Here is a 12,908-nt window from a genome sequence, read left to right on the forward strand (position 1 = left end):
GCCTTGCTCTCTCCTTCCTATTTCAGTGCACCTGGTCTGCTGAGGGCTGAGAGGTGCTCCCTGCAGGGGGTCTCTCTCTCTCTCTCTCTCCCCTGCCGTACGAGCTCCCAGCTGATTACACACCCACCCAGGATCCAGGCTGCACTTCTGAGGCGATCGCCTTTTTGTTTTGCTCCGGAAACCAGACCCAGCTTTGGAAGGGAGCTCCCTGGAGACGGCTGACAGCTGCAGCCAGGAAGGACATTCTGGGTGACTTTGTAGGTCCGTGGATCTATGAGTCTGGGTGATTGGATGCGGCTTTCTGCAGGACTTTGTGAGTCTCTGCGGGCAAGTGACACTATGTGTGTGTCTCTCTAACTCTGCCTTAGGTGACTGTGTGTGTGAGAGAGAGAGACTTTGTGGATCTCTGTTGTGCGTGGGACTCTGTGTGTGTGAATGCCTCTCTGTTATGGGTGTGACGGTGTGTCTTTTGTGATTCTCTGGTGTGTGTGTGTGTGTGTGTGTGTGTGGCTGTGCCTGTGACACTGTGTGTGACTTTGTGAATCTCTGGGCTGTGTGCTTGTGTCTCTGGCCGCCATGTGGTACCGGGAAAGGCTCCTTCCCCGACTTTTTCAGGCATTCCTCATCCTGATGGCTTCGGGAAAGAATCTGTTGTGATCCCCAGCAGCAAAAGGGGCAAAGAAAGAAGCTACAAAGAGAGAGAGAGAGAGAGAGAGAGAGAGAGAGAGAGAGAGACCCACAGCAAGGAGGGAAGATGGAGAAGGAGTGACTTTCTGGGCTGTGCTGGACAGCAGGAATCAAAAACCTGTTAACACATCCAGAGCCCTGCAGGGAGCTGCTGCTGCCAGAGCAGGGGGGGGGGGGGGGGTTTAACCCAAAGAGGAATCTGCAGACCTAGAGGCAAGAATTTACATCTCTCTGTCTGGGGGGGGGGGTGAGGTTTTTAAAAACGCACTTAAAGGGAGCAGCTTCAGCAGAGCAGACTCTCTTATTAACCGTCCCTCTCCTCATCTTCCAAGGCAAAGGCCCATGACAAGAAAGACCCACACGGAGCACCCTTAACCGGAGACCCCGTGACCCGTGAGGCCTTCAGGAGCAGAAGGTTCGCTGCCACCCGGTGAGTAGGTCAGTAATCTCTGGCTTCCAGTTTCCCTATTAATATTTATCTAGATTTGTTTGCTTTCGGGTTGTTTCTTGTTGGAGAGGTTTTTTTTGTTTGTTTTGGGGTTTTGTTTTGTTTTTCATTTGACAGAGAGAAGAGTAACAAGCCAGGGAAGCTCAGGGAAGCAGGTACCTGCATCAGGGGCAGAGAACAATGATTTGCAGGAGAAAAATGAACATCTGTTTGCAGCTAGTGACATTATTCTACCTGAGGGGGTGTGATCTTTGCATTTCCCCTTCTATAAAGGACAAGGCGGCGAGGAGAAAGTACTGCTAATTCTCAGCATTCGGGGTCTTCTTGCGATCCAGATGTGCGTGTGGCTTCTCTCTAGTTCCAGAGCCAGAGAGGGTTTGCAGATGATAGAGGAGATTTAAAATAAACAACCAAAAAAAACCAAAACCCCAACAACCCTCACCCTTATCTTTCCAGCCAGGCTCTGTTTCCCTTCACATCTGTCAGCTCTGGAAACATCAGTGACAGGGACGGGGAGCCTCGGGCTGGCTCCCAGTCTGACCTGTGTCAGTTCTGCCCTTATAAAGCAGCTGCAGCAGCTTGCCTGTCCCACTTCCCTTCTTCTTTCCAATCCTCACTCTCATTACTGTCCTGCTTTCACATCTATCTATGGTTTTTTTTTTGGGGTTGGAATAAAAAGTGTGCACTATTTAATCATGCCCACTCCCAACAACACTTCAAAAAAATTATATATATATATATATATATATATATATATATATATGTTTCTCCCATGGTTCGCTCTTTAGATCTTCCTGGACCTGATACCTGCCTGAGGAAGCAGGTGAGGGGGAGGGAGGGTTTTCTGATGATGATCAGCACAGAAGCACCCTGCATGGTTCCTTCACCCTCCCCCCCCAAGACTGGTAACTGTGAAAGCCCCTGAGTACCAGGAGGTAATGTGGTCCTGCCAGGGGAGGTGGTGGAGGCCAGCAGTGCGGCAGAGTTTTGACATGCTGGGGACAGATGTGGCAGGCGGGGGGGGGGGGCAGAGGGTTAAGATAAGGGAGCGAGATCGGGCTCCATGTGAGAATGTAGATGTGTGTCCACCTCAAAGTTGAGGGCTTTCAGCTGGGAATACTGGCAGGGCCATGATGGTCTTTATCTGCCCTCATTCACTGTTACTCTACTCTTGTATCTTGTTATAACGTGCGCTTCGCCGCGGCAAGGGCACCTCACCCGGCCCAGAGTCTGCGGCTTTGGCCTCACAGCTATTTCTTCCTCAGATGTGCAATGGAAGTTTTTTTGGTGCCGTTCGGCTCGGCAGAGTCCCGGTGTGGCTTATGGATCACCGTGCTTCAGAAAGCTCCCCGCAGCCACCTCTGGGGTGGATGGCCCCGTTCTTCGAGGTGCGCTGCTCCGCAGGTTCCGAATGGGACGGGGTGGGTGGGGCCAGCTCGGTTAGGTTAGCTGGCGTAAGGCGAACTGCAGCGAAAGGCAGGTGAAGTGATCGCAGAGAGTCAGAAGGCAGGGTGAGGATTAGAACCCTGCAGTCCCAGAGACGGCTGAGGGGGGATATGATAGAGGTCTTTAAGATCATGAGAGGTCTTGAACAAGTAGATGTGAATCGGTTATTTACACTTTCGAATAATAGAAGGAATAGGGGGCATTCCATGAAGTTAGCAAGTAGCACATTTAAGACTAATCGGAGAAAATTCTTTTTCACTCAACGCACAATAAAGCTCTGGAATTTGTTGCCAGAGGATGTGCTTAGTGCAGTTAGTGTGGCTGGGTTCAAAAAAGGTTTGGATAAGTTCTTGGAGGAGAAGTCCATTAACGGCTATTAATCAATTTTACTTAGGGAATAGCCACAGCTATTAATTGCATCAGTAGCATGGGATCTTCTTAGTGTTTGGGTAATTGCCAGGTTCTTGTGGCCTGGTTTGGCCTCTATTGGAAACAGGATGCTGGGCTTGATGGACCCTTGGTCTGACCCAGCATGGCAATTTCTTATGTATGTGGTACTGATCCCCCCCCGAAGGGTTGACACTCTGTACGGGGCATGGAGATGTGTGTGTGTGGGGTGGGGGGGAGGGACACACCAGAAGACGAATGAGGACACCCCAGAGGAATCGCTGTATAATCCTGACACCCCCGATGTACCTGGAGTTCCCATCTCATCCAGGTCAGCCCCAAGATGCCGATCCGATAATGGTTTTGCCTCTTTGCATGCAAGCAGTAGGTGCTGCATCTCCATGCTGCCATGTGGCAAAGGCGAGACTGGACAAGCCTCTTGGGGCTGACCTGCAGGAGGTGGTAACCCCTAACCCTGCGCCACATGACGGTCTTTGTCCTACAGACCTTGCCTAGCCTTGGCACTGCCACAGCTGTTTGTTTTGTTTTTTTTATTCTTGGCGGCCCTGCTGCAGAGGCCCTTTCGCCTGTCCTAGTCAATGAAGGTCAGCCGGTTTTGACATTCTGTCCAACAGTCCATAGTGCTACAGTGTAACACTATGCATCCCCAGATCCTTAAATGTTATCCGCTCCAAAACAGTCATGTTTTTCTTCTAATTGATTGCCCTCGGCTTCCTTCCTGTGGCTGCCCACGTTGCCCGTCCTGGCTGTCAGGAAGCATCTGCTCGGCGTGACCAGAAGAAACCAAAACATGCAATTTATAAGCTTCTAAAGTCGCACGCAGGATCTGGTTTTTTTTTTGGGGGGGGGGGGGGGGGGGGGTAGCTCTCTGCGGTGCCCAGTGATTGAGCCGGGGAGGGCCTGGCCCCCCTAGATACCCCCCCCGAAAGCTCCGGTGAAGTAAGGAATGTGGATCCATTACATTTCTGACTGATGCCAGAGAGATTTCTTTAATGTTTACGGATCTCTCCCTCTCCCGCCAAGGTGAAGGAGCGGGAGTGGCGCTCGCATCCGCCCTGCTGCAGACAGGTCCCACGGTGACTGCGGCTTGGAGCTCTCCCCCCCACCCGTGGAAGCTGCACGTGAAGGCAGAGCAGAGGGAGAGCGACGTTAAGGGGAAATATTTCCAGGACCGTCTCCACTGGCACATGTGTTTCTAATTGGGAGCTTCTGCTGAGGAGCGGCCGAGGAACGCAGCTGCGAGGACCGAAGAGGGGGAAATGGGGGAGCGGTGGAGGGGGGGGGAGAGTGCAGGAGGAGAGGGGGAGTTCGGTTTAGGGTATGCTGCAAGGCAGGAGTGAGGGGCGTTGGCAGAGCTGCGTGTGAGGGTCTCGGTACTGGAATAGCCGGAGGGGCTACAGTGTAGGACTGAGGTGCGCTGGTACTGCTGGTTAGGTGAGTGGAGGTGTTGGTGGGGGGTGAGTCCTCAGTCCTGGAATAGCAGGGGGGGGGGGGGGAAGACTGCGAATAACATCAGAAAGATGGGGGATGCAAGAATTGTAAGAAGCTGCGCCCGTGTTGCGTGCATCGTCGGATATTCTTCTCTTAAGGAAGCCTATAAACCTTCAAGAGCCGGGAGTTGGTTCGGCCAAGAGAGATCCTGGGGATTCTTGGCGCGAGTGACCTGCCCTGGATGGTTAATCGACTCTACTTGTCATGTGCGGCGCCTCCCTCCCCCACTCATCCTCCCCTAGCTGGCACCCAAAAAAAAAAAACTATCTCTGGAATGCTTGGAAGCAGGACAGACCTTCACAGAAAGGAAAAAAATAGGCCAGTTTTGTTTTTGCTTTTTTTTTGTATTCTGCCTGGGATCTCCCACAAGGTTAACCCATGGCAGACACAGGCAGTCTCTGGGTTCGGGCCGCAAGCAGTGCCTCTCCCAGGAGCTGGCGCTATCCGGTGGGTGCCAGCCTCCGCCAGAGTGCTTGGTCCACCCCACGCCTATAATCCGTTACACCCAGGCACCCGAACCTAGCGTGAGGGAACGCAGGGTCCTGCCCTCGGTGGCAGGCGCTGGGGGTGGCTCCGAGTCAGTTCCGGACCGGGCCCCATTGCCGTGCTGGGGATTTGACGTGCCTAAGGAAATCAAACATAACAGGGCCCCCCCCCCCCCCGTTAACCGGAAGCCACCTGGCAGCCGGGCACAAGCTCCCTAAGGTACCACCAAGGGCCTCAGGTTATGAGGGGGACTCTCAGTTTTCATAAGAGTGTAGAAAATTCCTAGTTTTACCTTTTGTGTTTGTTGACTGTGAGGCGCCTCTTGGCCTCGACAGGGCTTAATCCGAGCCCTGCCAGCTTTCAGCATTCGTTAGAAACAGAACGAGGAGGCTTCCCCGGAGAATCAGTTGGGCCGGCTGAGGGCCTGGCTGCCTGTGGCTGACTGTGATGACACTGGCTTAACCGCATCAGCAGAAGGGCGATGTAGCTGAGCAGATGTGAGAACTTTCCACTCTTCAGGGGGCTCCTGCGTCTTGTTCCCATGCATTTGTAATTGTAAATTTCTATAGGATATATATATATATAAATATATATATATATTTGTAGCAAAGTATGTATGCACAGTACTATATAGGGCGGAGGTTCCCAATCCTGTCCTGGGGGACTCTCAGCCAGTCGGGTTTTCAGGATGTATCCACAATGAATATGCATCAGCTAAATTTGCATGCATTGCCTCCGTAGCATGCAAATTTCTTTCTCTTGCATATTCATTGTGGATATCCCGAAAACCCGACTGCCTGGGGGGGGGGGGTCCCCCGGGACAGGCTTGGGAACCTCTGCTACAGGAGACAGGAGGAAACTGAGTCACGCACAAGGCAGGATCTGGAGTGTTCACGCTGACCCGGTTCCTGGAGGGAGACTGCAGTCTGGTCTTGGCTTTCTGACACCGGCTCCCCCCATTGCATTCTGGTACCTGCTGATTTCCAATGGAAGGACCACATATCCCACGATGCATTGGAGAGGCAGGTTCCTGAAACCAGGAAGAGCCTGAAGTCTCCCTGCAGAGGCTGGGGTCGCTGGGCAGGTTGCACCCTTTCCGCTCCTGCAGTCTGCGCTTCCTCGTTTCCACTCTGGGTTTGAGATTTATCTTTCTCCTCTTATTTGTTTTTATGTATGTACGTGACAAACTAACATTTCCTTCCTCTTTCGCCTGCTCTCTGTGCCTCTCTGAGCTTGGACAAGGGTTGCTTATGTGATCCAGTCCCTGTTCTGCACCCCTCACCCTGGTTTCGGTGGGAAAGGCAGGAGGACAAAACAGACCAGGACTGACTTGGTCTGTCCCAGATGGACCAGGGGGTGACCCCTCCCCCCTGGCAGAATGGTCCAGAAGAGAACTGGGCTAAACCGGAGAATCCTGTTGCCACCTTGTCCCAGGTCAGCCGAACAGGAAGATCCACTCCTGGTTTTAGATCGGTGCATGCAGAGAGTTGTACTTTTTGATTTTCTTAGGGAAAGTGGAGCTACAGCTCCACTTCATGCAATGGGGCAAAATCAGGGCCAGACCAGCCTATTCAGCTGAGCTGGTATGAGTTGGCAATCCCTCCTGGCGAAGATGCTATTAAGGCCGCACCGTGTGTCTGCGGGCTGCAGATAACTGGGGGGAGGGGGGCGGCACAGGAACAGATTTATTAGGCTGCTGTACGGATGATGCAAGGTCAAACAGCACTCAAACTCCTCGCTCTGGTAGCCAAATCTGGGAGGGAACAGAGAAACTCTGGGCCAGGATCGCTCAAGCTTGGACGCTGGGAATTTGCAAAGGTTTCTGGGCAAAGGAACAGGCCCCAGGATTTACCTGTACCCGGTTGGCTGTGGGACTTTCACCCACCCACCTCCATCTTTGTTTCTGCAGAGCGGCCATGGAAGCAGAAGCTCAGGATGTGTTCTCTGTTTCCTGTGCCCGTGCTGGTGAGCGCGGCGCAGTTCCCGGCTCCGCACTTTCCACCTTCCTACGCCATATGCCTGAAACGGCCTCCCTGAGCTGGTGCATACCTAAACCCCCCCCCCTTCCCCCTTTTTCTCTGAAGCAGCTTTTACCTCCTCCCGATCTTAGCCTTCTTTGTTTCAGTTACGGTTACCGTAATAAAATACATTTCCCAAAACCACTAGATTGTAAGCTCTTCGTGCCTGGGACCGTCTCTTACACATGTCTCTACAGTACTTTGGACCCATAGAAATAAGCAGTCATCCAATCCACACGTCTGCTTAGAGTCCCTAGGCAGGAAGCCCTGGTTTGGGGCAAAAGTTTGTACAGACCGTGCCCCTCCCTTCCCCATTCGTTTTTCAATTTATTTTTTTTAATGGTTTTTTCATTCCGCTGCCCACCTGCCGCTTTAAGAAAGCTGTGCTGCCGGCCTGCCTGCAGCATCGCACTCCCTCTCTGTTGCCTGGAAGCAGCTGCCCTCCGGCAGATGGAGGGGCCGGAGGTTCCCCCCGTACCTCCCCCTCCCCCCCTACGATTTGGTAATCATTCGTGCATTTTTTGGCGGCGCTGGCTGAGTCTCCGCCCCCCGGCAGGAGGTTTCCGCGGGCTCCGAGGCCGCTGCGTGGTCGGGAAGGATATTTTAAAGCATCGGCCAGGTGACGGCAGCACCCTCGGTGGGCTCAGCTGGAAATGTGATATAAAGTCGTCCCCCTTTTTTTTTTTTTTTTTTTAAAGCGCCTGTTGCTTTCATGGCGTCAGTCCGTCCGCCTTCGCCGACGGCTGATGCTGCACGGGAGGAGGTGATACTGAAGCGCCACACACCGCCTGCCCAAGTTCAAGCAAATCCATTCAAGAGGAGAGGGCTCCCCCCCCACCCAGCCTGATAAATAGGGGAGAGGGGGGAACCGGTGCATTAAACAGGAAATGCACATTCCTTGTGTTGTGCTAGAAACGTGGACACCTTCAATTTATTTGGGTTTTGTTTTTTTTTTTAATCCAGATTTTAAGACTTAAAAGAGGATTTTGACAGCTTTGTTTTGTTTGCTTAGCGTCACCCTCGATTAGAAATCGAAGTGAATTGAGACGGTGCTGCTGTACTGATCGTCATGGGGGGGGGGGGGGGGGGGGGGGGGGGGGGAGAACCCTTTAAAGGCATCACAGTGCCGGCTAAGAAAAGAAAGAAAATTAAATTAGCCCCAGAGAGGGCTGAAAGCAAGAGTTTGACCACGAGGGGATGGAGACCCTGCGTTTTGTTTTTATTTCATTAAAATGGTGCAAATAAGAAAGGCACAAAGAAGGAAGCAACAGGGTGGGGACAGGATCTGTGGTAACATTGCAGATGGGCTACAGGGGGGGGAGGAGGAGGAGGAAACGGGACAGATAGGGTGAGCCAAGAGGACCCTGTCCACCTGCCAGTTGCTGAGAGACATTATATGGCCAGCGGTGATGCCCTTGCACCCACCAAGGGCTCTTTTTAGCAGTCACTCATTTTTCAGTAGCCCTCCCATCGGTTGCCCCCCTCCCAAAAATCTGAAATGCGGGTCCATCATCTCTAGAGGTGGCTGCACAGGCACCAAAAATGGCTTCAGCATCCCATGTGGGGATCTCGCTCCCTAGCCAGGTCGGTTTTCCTGGTCTTCCTACTCGGTTCTGTGTGTAGGAGATCCCATCTGTAATCCGACCCCGGAACCACATAAACTTTGCAGCTTATGTACTAAACGGCTAATAGAGCAACCGAGGCTGTGGCTGGCACATCCTGCCTCTTTGGTCCTCGCTGGACGGCACCCAGCCAGCCTGCGGCGGCGGCCTTAGGGGGTGCAAGAACCAGGCGACTGGGCCTGGGCCTCACACTGTAGGGGCCACAAAAATTTTAGCAAGAGGTTTTCTTTTGGAGGATGATGAAGTCTTTGCAAAGAAGGGGCTCCGAAAGGGTATTAAAAATGATCCACGGCACAACTTCATGGATAGGGTGAAATCAAATGTAAATTTAAAAAAATGCTCAACTTGCTTATATGTCCACAAACGCAAGCCTCCAAGGAGCTATAAATTACACTTGTCCAGGGCCCCAACGACTCTAAAGCCACCAACGTGGCCACAGCAGCCTTCTGACGTCAGCCCAGTTGGTTTCTGGCGAGATGTAGCCCGCTGGTTTCAACCCAGCTATCCCATGGCCTGCAGTATTGGAAGGCCCTACTTTCTTGTCACCTCTCCCCTGGCCTCTGCTCTTCAGGGAGTGAAGGGTGGGTTGGTTTTCAGTACTGTAACCTCCCAGCCCTGTTCCTGCCACTGTCCTCTACACCCGTGTTCCGTGTCACGCCATGCGTGGCTGCGGCAAACACATGAGAACACAAAGAGGCCCGAATCCTGCATTTTCTCTCTTGACGGCATACACCGCACACTGGCTCGCACGCACGCAACAAGCTGGAGCGATAGCAGATCCCAGGACAATGGATATTTATTATATGTACCCAGTTATAAAGATAATGCAAAAAGAAATATATAATACGAATAATAATAATGAACATAAGAAATTGCCATGCTGGGTCAGACCAAGGGTCCATCAAGCCCAGCATCCTGATTCCAACAGTGGCCAATCCAGGCCATAAGAACCTGGCAATTACCCAAACACCAAGAAGATCCCATGCTACTGATGCAATTAATAGCAGTGGCTATTCCCTAAGTAAACTTGATTAATAGCAGTTAATGGACTTCTCCTCCAAGAACTTATCCAAACCTTTTTTAAACCCAGCTACACTAACTGCACTAACCACATCCTCTGGCAACAAATCCCAGAGCTTAATTGTGCGTTGAGTGAAAAAGAATTTTCTCCGATTAGTCTTAAATGTGCTACTTGCTAACTTCATGGAATGCCCCCTAGTCCTCCTATTATCCGAAAGAGTAAATAACCATTTCACATCTACTTGTTCAAGACCTCTCATGATCTTAAAGACCTCTATCATATCCCCCCTCAGCCATCTCTTCTCCAAGCTGAACAGCCCTATCCTCTTCAGCCTTTCCTCATAGGGGAGCTGTTCCATCCCCTTTATCATTTTGGTAGCCCTTCTCTGTACCTTCCCCATCGCAACTATATCTTTTTTGAGATGCGGCGACCAGAATTGCACACAGTATTCAAGGTGCGGTCTCACCATGGAGCGATACAGAGGCATTATGACATTTTCCGTTGTATTAACCATTCCCTTCCTAATAATTCCTAACATTCTGTTTGCTTTTTTGACTGCTGCAGCACACTGAGCCGACGATTACAAAGTATTATCCACTATGATGCCTGGATCTCTTTCCTGGGTGGTAGCTCCTAATATGTGACACATCCCTTACGTAAAGCTGCCAAGTCTGTGGAAGAGCACAGGGGCATAGCATGTTTCTCAGTCCATCTGTCTTCCTTTTTTCTCATCAGCGTCAGTCATGCTGAGTTTCTTATTGTGCTGTGTTGCTGGGGATGGGAGGGGGGGGGGTGGTGATCTCTCTCACCCACCCCCCAAAAACACAGACACACAGAACAACTGCCACGTGGCTATTCTGTGCCCATCAAAAACAGATTGTGTCCGAGGTCTGTTTAACCTATGCCCTTATGTGGAGCATGTGGGTTTCTGCTGGCCTTTAACCTAGGTGTCTGCTGTGCTGCACGTTTTGTGAGTGAACCAATTCTGAGTTGGCCGGGCCCAGAACCAGTTCCCTTCCAATCTGCCCCTAGCCTGCGTGAGTTCTGTCGCAGGGCTGGTTCCCACTGCTGCTTCTTACTGGCTCCAAGCATCCACCGCCCTCTCGGTAAAGAGGAAGTCTCTCATATTTGGACCCTTTCCTCTCTGCATGCTCAGATCATGCTCCCCTTGCCCTTGAAATTCTGTTTGTGGCTCTGTTCTGAATTTGGCAGCTTCGAGACCCCCCTAGAGTGGTTTTTGCTTCTGTTTTTCTGTCCGTTTGTGGTGTGCGTGGAGGATATGGGGTTTATTTTGGGGTGTGGGGTTTTGTTTTTTTTTCTGGTGCCTTCTTGTAGGCAGAAAAGGTCGAGTGCTGTAGGGTCAAATGTGGGGCATGGAGGGGAGGGAGTGGGAAGGGTGTCAAGACGGAGAAGTTCCGCACCACACAAATAGATGTGTTGAACGCATCAACCAAGGATGGGGCGACAAGGTATGTGTGCTTGCACATCTGTGGGCAGTAGGAGATCCCGTGGTGATCACACACAGGCTTTTATGAACATCAGTTTGGCTGTGAAAGCAGAAACCCGCCGACAAAAGGGCGTCTTTTGGTTTCGCAGCTCTGCAGGGAGGGCTGGGGTTAAGGGTGAAGCCGGTGACAGGGGGGGGGGGGCCTCTTCCCATCCTAGCTAGTGACAGGTGGCCCAGCTCCGTTTTTCTTAGGACTTGGAGTGTCTGCTGTCTGGGGCTGTAGGGCAGGGCGTGCCGGTCCAGTCCTTGTACCTGCCACCGCAGAACCCGCGGCAAGCTGGGGGGATGATAGTTTAATCTTTCTCCTGTTATTGATGTCCCACGTGGACTTCCGCAGAAAGTGAGTTGGGAGGCCTGTGATCGGCAGAGCGAGTCCCGGGAAGTGGCACGGGCAAGTGGGACATGTTGCAGGTGCTCCCCTGGGAAAAGGCTGGGAGGCGAAAGCATGTTTGTCTTTCTGTATTACGTGTCCTCACTGGGTCTACCCACACGTGGAAGCGTGCTGGCTTCCACGTGTGGCACCTGATTCTTTTATTTTATTCTATCTCAAATATGAATAATTTTGGTTTGTAGTTTTCAAAATTGTAAATCGCCTTGAGTTGACCGTAGATGAGGTGGTTTTTAGCTGGGGGGGGGGGGGGGTCCAGAGGTACAGTGAGGTTAAGCAGCTCACCGAAGGTTATGTGGAGTCACTGGCAGTGGGATTTCTGCTGATTCAGTCTAGTCCTCTTATATCCCTCCTTGGGAACTGAAGCCTGTAATGATGATTCCAAAATAGTAATGTATACTCCCCCATAACACACTTTGTGGCGTTAGCTGGCACTTGTGTTTGCTTTTTAAGTCATCTAATCAATTCACTCCCTTCATGCCTTTAGGGTGGCAACCTCTACTGCTAGTCTATGGCCATCCACTAGGTGTCGCCAGAAGAGCAATGCTTGACGTACCTTTCACCTGTAGGGGCTGGGGGTTGCTGCATTTGCAAACACATCAGCCTTGGTCAACCCAACGCCAGGCAAATATAGGAATGGGGCCTCTCAGTTGGTAGCAAGGAGCACTAGGCAGTAGCATGTATAAAGGAAAGCTTGCATTGATGGGGGTCAACAAGTGCGCCCTTTGTAATCTGATGTGCCCTGTATGTTTCTTGTTCTACTATACCTTGAAGTAACTCAAGATGACGGAAGACCCAGGATTGACAGCAGACCTGGGCAGGTCCCTTCTGTTGCTATCTCTCTGTACCAGGCAGCAGAGCAGAGTTCCCGCGTAACCTCCGGGATGTCCTCCAGTCAAGGCACGATGCAGAATTTCCTCCTGGCTGTAGATGGAGGTGGCTCTGAGGTCCTCTTGGGTGCTGACGTTGAGTCTTTTGTGTTTCCAGCCAATGGCAGAGAGTGGAAAGGTCCCAGGCCTTGCCAGTGATGGGGCCGGGACCCCCTCAGAAGTTCCTGAGGTGAGAGGTGCGGCCCTCCTGACCGCAGGAAGGAGCCTGGGTGGTGGTGGCTGGGCTCCGCTGGCATCTCCTGATTCACGGTGTGGAAGCTTTGGTGGCTTGCATTGGATAACCCCACTACTAGGCAGAGCTGTAGCTTCCCAACCTGCACCATATTCAGCTTGAGGTAGAAGGGCCTAAGAGGGCAAAGAGAAGAGACCATCCAGCAGAATCTAAGAATCCATTTCCTCTTCCAGCTGCTCATTAAGGGTCAAATTTGTATGCGACACGTGTAGCCACCTGTTCTCCTGCATCTTCTCCCACTCTCCCCCATAAGCCAGACTCCTG

The 12,908-nt window shown here is 51.9% G+C and overlaps 1 protein-coding gene across 6 annotated transcripts in view; it reads left to right on the top strand.

Moving 5' to 3' along the window:
• LOC115077939 (death-associated protein kinase 2-like) overlaps positions 1 to 12,908 on the top strand; it is a 31,103-nt gene continuing 18,195 nt past the window's right edge. For 2 of the 6 annotated variants that reach the window (XR_003853005.1, XM_029580384.1), the window contains exons 1-3: positions 2 to 313; positions 1,020 to 1,117; positions 12,510 to 12,581. Coding sequence is in view for 2 of the 6 variants with exons in the window: in XM_029580384.1 (XP_029436244.1) it covers positions 12,513 to 12,581 (69 nt within the window). In the remaining 4 variants the exon portion in view is untranslated. Of the gene's footprint in view, positions 314 to 1,019; positions 1,126 to 12,509; positions 12,582 to 12,908 lie in introns of all 6 variants that reach the window. The other 4 variants (XM_029580385.1, XR_003853006.1, XR_003853008.1 and 1 more) reach the window with 4 other exon arrangements.

Source organism: Rhinatrema bivittatum, chromosome 16 (genome assembly GCF_901001135.1).
Source record: "Rhinatrema bivittatum chromosome 16, aRhiBiv1.1, whole genome shotgun sequence".
In the NCBI taxonomy this organism is placed as follows: Eukaryota; Metazoa; Chordata; class Amphibia; order Gymnophiona; family Rhinatrematidae; genus Rhinatrema; species Rhinatrema bivittatum.